Source organism: Astatotilapia calliptera, chromosome 7 (genome assembly GCF_964374335.1).
Source record: "Astatotilapia calliptera chromosome 7, fAstCal68.1, whole genome shotgun sequence".
In the NCBI taxonomy this organism is placed as follows: domain Eukaryota; kingdom Metazoa; phylum Chordata; class Actinopteri; order Cichliformes; family Cichlidae; genus Astatotilapia; species Astatotilapia calliptera.
In genome coordinates, this window is record NC_137428.1 from 36614159 (window position 1) to 36626860 (window position 12702).

Here is a 12702-nt window from a genome sequence, read left to right on the forward strand (position 1 = left end):
TTTTGGCAGGGTGACTGTATATTTCTGGAAGCTGATTTGACCTTCCCCAATCTGTCTACACTGATCGAACACTACCACTACCGACCTCTTCCTCACCACGGCTCACTGTGTCTCCAGAAGCCCTACACAAAGACGTGAGCACTTTCACAGGCGGCTTACTGAACTGTAACTGAAACCAGAGGACACCAAAGCAGCTGAAATCAGTGCAGAAGACTGTGCACTGGACTGCACCTTAAACATGGAGAAAACTATACAAACTAGACTCTCACCTTGACAAATCTACACTCAGTGAGATATTTCCATCATGGAAAACTTTCTAAAAAAAAATCTACCAAACTCTCTAAGGGATCAAGCATCTGTAAAAGGAAATCAGAAATCTGCTGCAAATTCCTGATGTTTCATGTAAAGTGAGCAATGGTTGTGATGTGTTTTGGCCACAAAGGGGCGCTGTGACACCAAATGCTAGCATTAAAAAACATTGATGTTTCTGCGTTGGCCTAGCAATGGTCTAACAAACTGCCTAGATTGTCCTCTCCCTCATGCCCTGTGACAGCTGGGATAGGCTCCAGCACTCCAGCGCATAGATAAAGGGAAATGGATGGATGGTTTACAAGTTTTGAAAATGATATAAAGTATAGCTTTAATATTGAGCTTAAATGGATGAGAGCAAGAAGAACTTTAATGATGCCAGCACAGAAGTTGAATAGTATTAAAAAAGTAATTCAGATAATTATTACATATAATTAATTAAGTTTAATTTTACAAATACATTCTTATGATTCTCAGTGACCATCTGTGCTCCTCATACCAACCAGAACACATCATCAGATATACATATTAGTATCGATCTCATAAGGATTAACATAATTTAATTTGTGAGACTAAAAACGATGATGATGGAAACAATTCTTCAGATTTAAATGATATTCAGTCGTTCTTAAAGTTGGTCCAAAAGTAAACATTCAGTTCCTTTAATGCTGATAACTTGATTGGTTTGAATAGATTTCTGACTACCTGGAGGTACTGAGGTGTAAACGTGGATACTGGGACAGGCTTGCTGTCCTTTATCTTCAAAAAGACTCCCATCTGTCCACTTTGTCCCAAATGTGTCGTCCCAACCAGATGCAGCTAACTGATGCTCAAATGTCAAAATCATAGCAAACTATCAGCTTCATCTTTGTGCCATTTGCAGGCAAACTTTTTCCTCTGGGTGCAACGTCCAAAACTAGTGGCTGCGATGTATGCTTATCCGTGAGAACTGAATTAACATTAGAAAAAGTAGAAATGTTTTCTTGTTTCTTCTTTCAGAAATGAAAAACGACATACGACACTGTCGATAAAAAAAAACTCATTTATTTACAAAAACAAACTGATGTAATTGACTTTTTTGTGTATTTGTGTGTTCTGTTTGTACAGCACTATAAAATGTTCCTTTATATTTATATGTAAATGTTATTATAATTTGTAAAAAAAAAAGTGTATCTAAACTGTAAATATTCTGTTTTTTTTACTTAAATATATTATTAGAGATTATTATAAAAGAAAACTTGGAGTGTCTCGTTCATAACACACAGCAACAGTGGTTAGATCCTGAATACATCACTAGTAGTTTATCCAGCTGTTCTCAAATACACTCACTTGCTTTATTAACTGAACTGTCTGATTCTCCCATTCTATCACATGCCAAAGGTGCTCTACTGATCTGAGATCTGGTGACTGGGGAGGTCAACCTTATATACTGGAACACTCCCAGTACATCAGCAGTTTCTCATTTTCTCAAACCACTCAGCCATGTCACATTTAAAGTGACTTAAATCTCCTCTCTTCCCCATCCTGATGCTCGGTGTGAACTTCAGCAGGTTGTCTTCCATTGGCTTGTTGCCATGTAATTGGCTTGAATTTATCTGTTTAGATCATATAGTTGCTTCAGGAAGCATTCAGACCCCTTTGTTAAGACTTTATATCAACGGTGTGAAAGTCACTAGGTACAGCCCAATTTGATTGTTAGTCAGTATGAACCGTTGCCTAATAACCTTTAAAAAGACACTGCCAAATCGTCCCCGTTTGTTTCACTGTAAAGATGTTTAACTACATACAAATCCCTGAGATGTCTTAAGAAAGTGAAGTGCAGTTTCGACAATATGTCTCATGTCTCTATGTTATACTGAAATGTTTCGTTAATCTAAAGCAGTGGTTCCCAAAGTGTGGCCTGGGGGCCCCTAGTGGACTACAAAAGTACTGCAGGTGGGCCTCAATAATAACAGCAATTCATTTATTTATATATAGAGAAAAAAGTGAATTAAAATGGTAACTGGGGTTGGTTAGTTTTTGATATTTGTCATTTGTCTGGCCTAAATTTACTGCTCTGTATTGAGGTTTTTGTCTCAGTGACAGGTGGGTCACACATTGGCCTTAACACTTTGCATATGACTGGGTAGCAACTGGATAACCAACAAACTGTGATTTTTATGGCTTTTAAATAAAGTTTTCAAGCACTCTTGACTTTGGGAAAGGATCTAAAGAAACCTGCCAGCACAGCTATTTGGGCTTACATTTGACAATATTGTAAAATTGACCAAAATAAATAAATAAATAGTTTTTCTGGACAGTTTTTACATTCTCCAAAGCAATCAGACAGGGTGGATTGAGCCATGGTTCCTGCATCCAGGCCTTATGTTTGACACCCCTGCCTTACATGGATAAAACAAGTATTTCTTATCTACACTGTAGATAAAAAATACTAAACTTTCAAACAGAACTGTTTGAAAGTTTAATAAAAAGCCAAAACTTAGATCTCTCATTCACAAAAGTACGCACATTCTTTGGGCAGCACATATAGCTTTTGGTCATCCTGACCACGTGAAGGTCTCACACATGTGGATTCAGGCAGTTTTTTTCATCCCTTTTCACAGATCCTTTCAAGCTCTATTAGATTGAATGGGAAGCCTCTTTGAACTGCTGTCTTCAGGCCTCACCACAGATATAAAATGAGGTGTAAGGCTGGGCTTTCGCTGGATTTTTCAAGGGCAAGGAGTGACTTGTCCTGGCTGTGTGCTTTGGTTTGTTTTCCTGAGATGTGAATCAGTCTTTACATACTGTATATACATATATGAATATGCATTCAGATTTTATTTGAATGCAGTCTCTTTTTTCTCATATATTCTCATTTTATTAATCACGATAACCTTTATAAACTGTTAACAAACTGTTTTTTCTGTTTCCGTTACATGTGGTAATCATTTGGGTTTAGTGGGGAAGCATCTATCAGCTGGTACATCTCTTTTTTAATTACAAATTTCTTGTGAGATCCCCAATTAACTGACAAAAACACTGGAAAAACTCTCCTTAGAGAATCACCTTCTGTCTCTTCACACACCTATCACAAGTTTGTCATCTTCAGTGTAGCTGCATTTCCCTTTATGTGAGGTACTTTTCATCGTATACCACAAAACCTTGTGCAGCTTGTGACTATATGATGACTTGCAGATTTCCACCTTGGGTTTAGCACAGGCAACAACAAAAAAAACCCTGACATATTAATCTGCAGGTGACCCACGATGACAGCCTTTCTTTACAGCCATTCAGCAAATGCTACAAGCAAAGAAAAGTGAATACACAAATTCACATAAATTCTCAGAACAATAAAAGAGCACTTCATTAAAGATTAAAGAAAAATCAGAGCAATTTAGCTCACAGGTGATGAGGGCAGGCTAGATAATCACAGAGGACGGAAACAAAATCTCAAAGTAAAACCAAATTCAGCCACATGAAAAAAGTAATCTTTCAACAACAGCAACAAAAAACCCAAAAGGCAAACATCAACACTAAACGAGTTGATAAGAAAGATAATGTTTATTCCTTTTATTTAAATGACTTCTGGATACAACCCAGGTAGAGAAGATCTTCTTTTGACATTCTTCCATGCAGCGCTGTGTACACTGCCAAACACAGTGACACAGCGTTCCTTTGGCTTCTTTGCGTTAAGCTCATACGTTTGGTATATTTTTATTATATGGCACGAGTTACAAATGTTACACGATACACATTAACCAGTTATATTGTGTTAATCTGAGGCTTGTATTCACTTTCTGAGCCTGCACACCCCTCTGATTTCCTATCCTTTGTCGAGATTTTCAGTTTCCAGATCTTTGGTTTATATATTTAGCTTATAGTGATGAGATCAGTCATTACGGTGTGCCATTAGATCACAGCACAAACTCCCTTTCTCTTCTCTACCTCTTTCTCGGAAGGCTTGGTAGAGAAAATCTAAATCCTAAAGAGAGTCTGCAGCTTTTTGCTTTCTCACAGAGATAAAGACGTTCCCCCTTTGGTAACAAACATCTTCAGAAACCTGGCCCAGATCTGACCATGATTAAATATCTGCTTTCAGCCAGTGGTGAGCTCTCACAGCTTCCTGGGGAGATGAGGATAAAGCTATTTGGTCTGAGGAAGCACTGATATCTGTAGGCTGTGTGTATCGCTCTGGTTAAGAAATGCAATTTCTCTGCTGGATTTGAACAAACAGAACAGGGTCATATTTTTTACATGATGAGATTAAAATGTAAAAAATAAAAGCCTCCTGGGCTCGGGTTTGAAAAAGTGTGTGAAGCTGCCTAACTTTTTTTTTTTTAAATTTCTTCTGTGTAACCAAAGCTGTTCTGTCACTTCACATTTCTCTTTGTGCTCCTGCTTTAACTCGCACTCCAGGAAAGCAGACATATCCAAAAAAGGCAAAAAAGCGACATAATCCAGAAAAATTCTAAGACTGAAACTGATGTACTAACGTTTTTAGATGTTAATTTATCAATAAAATGACTTAAATGAAAAAATCCAGTCATTTACTGTATAGATTCAGGTTTGGCAGTTAATTTTGCCGTGGGAAAACATGAGTATATTGTATTAAATCACAAAAACAGTTGCCCCTTTATATTGTAGGGCAAAAACCCTAAAACAAAAGAGGGAAAACTCCAAAAATAAAAGGTAAAAAATTTTGCGTAAGCACTTGGTGACAGTGGGAAGGAAAAACACAATTTAAACAGGAAGAAACCTCTAGCAGAACCAGGCTCTGAAAGGATATGAGTTGAAGTCAGATATCTCTTTGTAGCTGCCATGTTGCTCAAGGAGTCTATATAAAATTCCTAATTTCTTTCCTGCTTTTTAATGCTCAAATGAAATAAATGACAAACTAAGTAACAGGGACTGATGCCCCACATGTGAGCAGTTTAGCCATAATTTGTCTTATGATCAAATTTGACAGCCTTCATCACTACCCTGCTAACACACCAGAAACAGTCATGGAAAAATGATTTGAACCCCTGCAGACTTTGTAATTTTGCCCACTAACAAGGAAATGATCAGTCTATAATTTCAGTGGTAGGTTTATTTGAACAGTGAGAGGCAGAACAATAACAAAAAAGTCCCCAAAAAAGCATTTCAAAAAACTTATATATGAATTTGCATTTTCATGAAGGTAATAAGTATTTGATCACCTATCGATCAGATTTCTGGCTTACAGTTAATGAGTTTAAAAGGCTCCTAATGTCAGCTCGTTACCTGCTAATATTTTGTGCATTAAAAATATTTTTAGGACTTACCTATGTTTAATGCAGGCTGCATTATTTCACTGGGTAAATGTATTTTTTCAACTGAAGCTTGAGTTTTTGGATTTGGGTTTTGGAGGTGTGCGTTAAAGATTTCGTGGACTGGGGCCTTCCATGTTCCTGCAGACACCTCAGATGTTGTTGTCAGCAGGTTACATGTATAAAACATATTTCTCCGGTAGAGAATCTGTATCACACTTACAGCACACTGAAAATAAAAAGAGTCATCCAACTCTCTGCGGCATGACTTTCATTTTTTTGAAGAAAAAAATAATTCATCCTACTTTTAGGGAGCCTAGAAGTGCCTTTTAATATTTACATCATCAAATTCCAAGGGTATGCATGTATGCATGAGCTAGTCTGCTTGTGTAATTGATTGGATATGTTTTTGTGTGTTTGATAACTGTTCTGTGGGGAACAGATGCTGATGAATGTGAAACAGAGTTTGGGGTCTTCTAGTCAGTCATAATCATCCAGTGAGACATTCAGGCACACAACAGTGACCCTTAATTGACTCCTGACCTCCTACTGTAAGTGCTCCTCAAACATCATTTTGAGATCCACTCCTCCTCGCTCTCACCAAGTTCACATCCTCATTGTCAGATGAACATCCCCCTTTTTTCCTGCCATGAAAAGATTTTATGTCCAAACATGCAGTAACATGAAAGTTACATGTTCATGTTACTGCATGTTTTGAGTGCTAATATATTCCTGTTTCAGAAGAGTTAAGAAAACTCCTTTAACATTTTTGCCCTAGAAAATTGATCTTTTAGTAAGTTAATAAAGTCCAAATCTATCTTTAAATATCAAATGTCAAATATACTTTAGACTTTAGCACTGAGACTTTTATTTTAAACTCAAATTATCGTACTAACCTATTAATCTCAAACCTTTCTGTGAAAAAAAAGGATAAAAATGTGAAAACCAACAATAACATGTCAGATATGAAATCGGTACGCACTTCTATATATGTACACAAGTGTAAATATTACCCATCTTACATGTTTGGATTCTTCAAACATGGAGATGAGGTCACATCCTGTTGCTTGTGTGTGTACTTTGTTCACTGCATGGCTCATTTTCAACATGAAAGTGTGACTAATGCCAAAATCACGACGACATCAGTAAGTTATCTGTTCACTTTCAGGCAGTTATGATTACAGTCACTATTAGAATAAAATAAATACGTCTATGGTTAATGTCTAACAGTTCCTTGTGCATCTGTCCATGTACACTGGTTTATATGCATGGTTAGAGATATTTAGAAGATTGTTTAGTTAGTTGGGCCAGACTTTCTTGTGAAATGGGATTCTTAGGATAACACATTTTTAAAAAAAAAATATAGTACATAGTACAACTCAGTTTTATTTCAGAATATGCAGCCAATCTTTCCATCTGACACTACTGATTATATCCTATAAATATGGGCTAAAGAAAGCATTTGTTATCTTACTGATGCTGACATATTTTTTTCACCTGCGGGGTTTTTTACACAGGATAAATGGCTGGAGTGTACTGATTTCTTTTGGCCACCAGGAAGTGATTTTAGCTTACTAAGCTATCTGATGCTTGACACAGACATATCCTCATCATGGATTTGATTTGGACCTCATTTTGCTTTCAGGACTCCCTTAATTATTCATGGCATAGATTCAACAAGATGCTAGAAGCATTCCTCAGATATTTTGGTTTATTTCGATATGACAGCATCACGCAGTTACTGCAGATTTGTCACATTCATGATGTGGATCTCTGGTTCTGCCACATCCCAAAAGTGCGCTATTGGATTGAAATATGGTGACTGAGGAGGCCATTTGAGTACAGTGAACTCATGTTCAAGAAACCAGCTTTTGCGACATGGTGTGTTATCCTGCTGGAAGCAACCATCAGAGGATGGGCACACTGTGGTCATAAAGGTATGGACATGGTCAGCAACATTACTCAGGTAGGGAACGGATGACGATAACACATAAATAACTGTGTGTAATCTCAGTTTAATACATACTTTAAGTAAGAGAAATAGAGGGTAATTTAAGACAATATTATAAAGATTATTCTTGTGAAAGAAAACCTGCTGTCACTGTGAGGTTTCCTCTCCAGGAAATCAATCTCCAAGATTGGAAACATGTAAATCCCTCTAAAACCTTTTTTTTTTTTTTTTTACATATTATTTGGTGCACAGATGCAACTCTGGTGCATTTCCAAAATGTCATAATACTCCTTTAAAGTTAGGGTTGCACAAGAAACAATCACATTCATTTCACTGCGGCTATTATGTTGACACAGTAGAAATACCAGTGTGCACCTTCCATTGTCTTCTGCAAAATTATCTACAGTTGCACTAGCTGGTAAATCAAATAGATAGAAACAGGCATTACAGCAGATTAAGATCAATAGCAATGGTCTTTTTTTTATAACTAACCTGCCAATCACCACTAAGCAGAGTAAAAGAAAGATGATCATTGTATCCTGAGTTGTGAAATTGTATTGTGCAGTATTGTAAACTGTTGTGAAATGCTATTGTGTCTGATAAGCATTCAAAATGATTCATTTTAAGAAATATGCATCAAGCTGGCAAATAAATTCTGAGCATTTTGTACAAGTGGAAAATACTACTTCGAAGGTTGTATCTCATACCAGACTAGATTTCTAAACCTTTAGATCTGTAATCAGTCTGTGGATGTTTGGAGATGACTGCTGTTGGGATTGAAAATGTTTGATTTCTTTTACCAAAATAAGTGGTTATAATCATTTTCATACATATACTGCAAATGTGCTCATAATAAGTTGGCACTCAGTCTTCTGAAGGTCATAAGCTTCGTTCGGCGTGACTGTCCGGACTGATATATTGTATTAAAGGGCTTAGAGTGCAGAGGGGTAACTGCAAACATGCTTACACACATAGATTGTGACTAGAATAATTCTCTAGGTCAGAGAGTCCCGAACATGATATTCTAAACCAACTTTGAATCACTAGAAGAACAATGGATAATAACATTAGATTATCAAGGCTAGGCAGAGAGGTGTTTTGCTTTTCTGTCTCTTACAGACGAGGAAGCAGATACCAGACGAAGTCACGGAAATAAGAGGATGCTTCGGAGCAGACACCAAGACTGCCACGTCTGTGCGGGAGGAAGATAGCCGCTATAATCTATGTTTTTGTCTCACTATATAATGTTGTACACTTGAGGGTCATCCTTTTTGTGCTACATGCTGTTGGTTCATGTAGAGGTCCACAGCATTGTGTAAACTTGTAATTTCAACTGCCAAAAGCAAAGTAAATCCTTTTTAAAAGACAAACCTTTCTCCTGAGATTCCTTCCAAAAATTCTGAACACGACAATACAAGAAAGACACAATCAGAGAGAAGCACTTCCTGTTACAGAATTATACAGTGGTTTCTGTATGTGTGTGTGTGTGTGTGTGTGTGTGTGTGTGTGTGTGTGTGTGTGTGTGTGTGTGTGTGTGTGTGTGTTTAGGGGACGTGAAAATCTGGGACAGAGTGAGCCTAGGGGTGTATCAGCAGCCAAAAGCCATCACTAAGAATGAGGTTCAATCCTGTGATAAGAACTCTGAGAGTTTATAAAACCTGGCACCACGCAGCCCTGTGGAAATCCCAAAGGCCTGGTGATCAAAATGGGGGAGAAATAGTATCAGACTAAGAGAGGAAAAAAACCTACAGCTGAATTTGGCTCAGAAATTTGTTATTCAGTATTTGGAAAGTGAAACATATGCTCTTACAAAATGACTGGCAGTGAAACCAACACATGGTGCTCTTGAGGTGCTAGGTGATTTCAGTCTTTCTGTGCTGAAATGATAACACATTTGATCTCCAGGCATTCCACATATAAAAATGTGTAAATGGGATAACTCCTGCTTTTCTTATTTGGGTATTTGGATTCAGTACTTATATAATCTTCAAATGTATCACGTTTTATAGATAAAGCCTTATTTCCTCTTTGAAAATAGTCAAGGAAGAGCTAGAGTCCTGAAAAGAAATACTGGGATTTTTTGTTTTTTGCGCCATTGTTCTGTAATTACCACATGTGGCCACAGGGGCCGCTGTTAAACAAATGGTGCAGTGATTTCTTACTGAAAGGACACGAGTATATCCCGCAGACTTCATTGCACTGGTAATAAAGTCGAAAAATATATTGAACACAATACAAGGCTGCTGTTTTGTGAACCTATCAATACATTTAAAAAAAATCGCCCAGGTCTTTTTTTCTTCTTCTAATCAGGATAATATATAGACTGAAAGTAATATACTGCAGTCATTAGTTGTATTGCTTCTTTTATCTGCGTTTATAGTTACTTAATGTAATCATTTAGATTTTTAGGGAGGAGTTGTTTTGCTTTTCTTTTTTGTCTCTTTGTCATTATTTTAAGTCTATCAGACGAATAGAGCCTTTTATGTGTCTTTGGAGTCCTTTTATGATCTTTTGTGTTTGTTTTGCAGTGCAAGTGCACTATTAAACTGAGAAACAACAGCGGCGCGTTGTTGGTAGCTGAAAAAAATCTTCCATTGCTTCTTTAACTGAGCGCTGTGACTTTTCCACTAAAAAGGTGTACAGTGGGGCAAAAAAGTATTTAGTCAGCCACCGATTGTGCAAGTTCCCCCACTTAAAATGATGACAGAGGTCAGTAATTTGCACCAGAGGTACACTTCAACTGTGAGAGACAGAATGTGAAAAAAAAAAATCCATGAATCCACATGGTAGGATTTGTAAAGAATTTATTCGTAAATCAGGGTGGAAAATAAGTATTTGGTCAATAACAAAAATACAACTCAATACTTTGTAACATAACCTTTGTTGGCAATAACAGAGGTCAAACGTTTACTATAGGTCTTTACCAGGTTTGCACACACAGTAGCTGGTATTTTGGTCCATTCCTCCATGCAGATCTTCTCGAGAGCAGTGATGTTTTGGGGCTGTCGCCGAGCAACACAGACTTTCAACTCCCGCCACAGATTTTCTATGGGGTTGAGGTCTGGAGACTGGCTAGGCCACTCCAGGACTTTCAAATGCTTCTTACGGAGCCACTCCTTTGTTGCCCGGGCGGTGTGTTTTGGATCATTGTCATGTTGGAAGACCCAGCCTCGTTTCATCTTCAAGGTTCTCACTGATGGAAGGAGGTTTTGGCTCAAAATCTCACGATACATGGCCCCATTCATTCTGTCCTTAACACGGATCAGTCGTCCTGTCCCCTTGGCAGAAAAACAGCCCCATAGCATGATGTTTCCACCCCCATGCTTCACAGTAGGTATGGTGTTCTTGGGATGCAACTCAGTATTCTTCTTCCTCCAAACACGACGAGTTGAGTTTATACCAAAAAGTTCTATTTTGGTTTCATCTGACCACATGACATTCTCCCAATCCTCTGCTGTATCATCCATGTGCTCTCTGGCAAACTTCAGACGGGCCTGGACATGCACTGGCTTCAGCAGCGGAACACGTCTGGCACTGCGGGATTTGATTCCCTGCCGTTGTAGTGTGTTACTGATGGTGACCTTTGTTACTTTGGTCCCAGCTCTCTGCAGGTCATTCACCAGGTCCCCCCGTGTGGTTCTGGGATCTTTGCTCACCGTTCTCATGATCATTTTGACCCCACGGGATGAGATCTTGCGTGGAGCCCCAGATGGAGGGAGATTATCAGTGGTCTTGTATGTCTTCCATTTTCTGATGATTGCTCCCACAGTTGATTTTTTTCACACCAAGCTGCTTGCCTATTCACTCTTCCCAGTCTGGTGCAGGTCTACAATACTTTTCCTGGTGTCCTTCGAAAGCTCTTTGGTCTTGGCCATGGCGGCGTTTGGAGTCTGACTGTTTGAGGCTGTGGACAGGTGTCTTTTATACAGATGATGAGTTCAAACAGGTGCCATTCATACAGGTAACGAGTGGGGGACAGAAAAGCTTCTTACAGAAGACGTTACAGGTCTGTGAGAGCCAGAGATTTTCCTTGTTTGAGGTGACCAAATACTTATTTTCCACCCTAATTTACGAATAAATTCTTTACAAATCCTACCATGTGAATTCATGGATTTTTTTTTCACATTCTGTCTCTCACAGTTGAAGTGTACCTCTGGTGCAAATTACTGACCTCTGTCATCATTTTAAGTGGGGGAACTTGCACAATCGGTGGCTGACTAAATACTTTTTTGCCCCACTGTATTATAACCCTATCAGTAATCCAAAGGATAGGTAGCTTAATGAAATCAGACTGAAAATGGAAAACAGGACACAAAAAATAGCCCAACACAAGACACATTTTTGTCTAGGTTTAGGACATGTATAGCAGAATTTGTTTTATCCTTGTACTTTGACATTGTTGAAGGTTTAAAAATGAATCTATAATAGTATTAATAGTATAAAGCTGCTTTCCTCATGATCCCAACAACTCCTTTTTCAGTGGAGTGAGCTGGAAAGTGTTGCCACCCTCACTGGTGAAGGCAAAGGATTTCAAATGCATTACTACATTAGCTACAACCACCTGATTTTAGTGGACTAATAAAGATGGTAGGGTTCAGCAGATCCTATAATGATGCTTCCCGAAAACTTCCTATGCATTTTGGCCTTGTCTGAGTGTTAGGTCTATCTAACACTCAGGAGATTATGTCTCTTGAGACATAAGAGATTATGTGATTTGTTGTAAACGCCTCAGGGTCCCACCAGAAGAGCTGGAGGTGGTGGCTGAGGAGAAGGAGGTCTGGGAATTTCTGCTTAGACTGCTGGCCATGTGACGTGGGAGAAGATGGACGGCTGGATAAAAAGAAAAAGAAAAAACAGATGCACTACTTGTGATCACCCATCCTCCAAATTAGCAAGGCGTGGTGTGGAATTAGCAATATCTTGCTCACAGAATTCAGCTGGCGCATGAACATTAACTTGTTGATTTAGAGTCTGTGCAACATATTGGAGCCAGTAATCTGGACCAGGAGTGTCAAACATAAGGCACAAGGGAAGGAATTGTCTCAACAAAGACAGTAATCTGGCTCCCCTGGATGGCTTTGGAAAACGAGACCTAAATTTTTTAATAGATTTTCTTAATGATGAAGTGGAGCTCCATTGTTGTAGTCCATTAAAGATAAAAGTATGTGCCCT

General features: G+C 38.3%; 1 protein-coding gene across 4 annotated transcripts in view; it reads left to right on the forward strand.

Annotated features, from left to right (window-relative positions):
- sh3bp2 (SH3-domain binding protein 2) overlaps positions 1–1546 on the forward strand; it is a 33191-nt gene extending 31645 nt beyond the window's left edge. For all 4 annotated transcript variants that reach the window (XM_080304491.1, XM_026174469.2, XM_026174467.2 and 1 more), the window contains exon 13: positions 10–1546. In XM_080304491.1, the coding sequence (XP_080160617.1) occupies positions 10–138 (129 nt within the window). In that variant the 3' untranslated portion in view covers positions 139–1546. The remainder of the gene's footprint in view (positions 1–9) is intronic.
- Positions 1547–12702: the final 11156 nt, after the last annotated feature.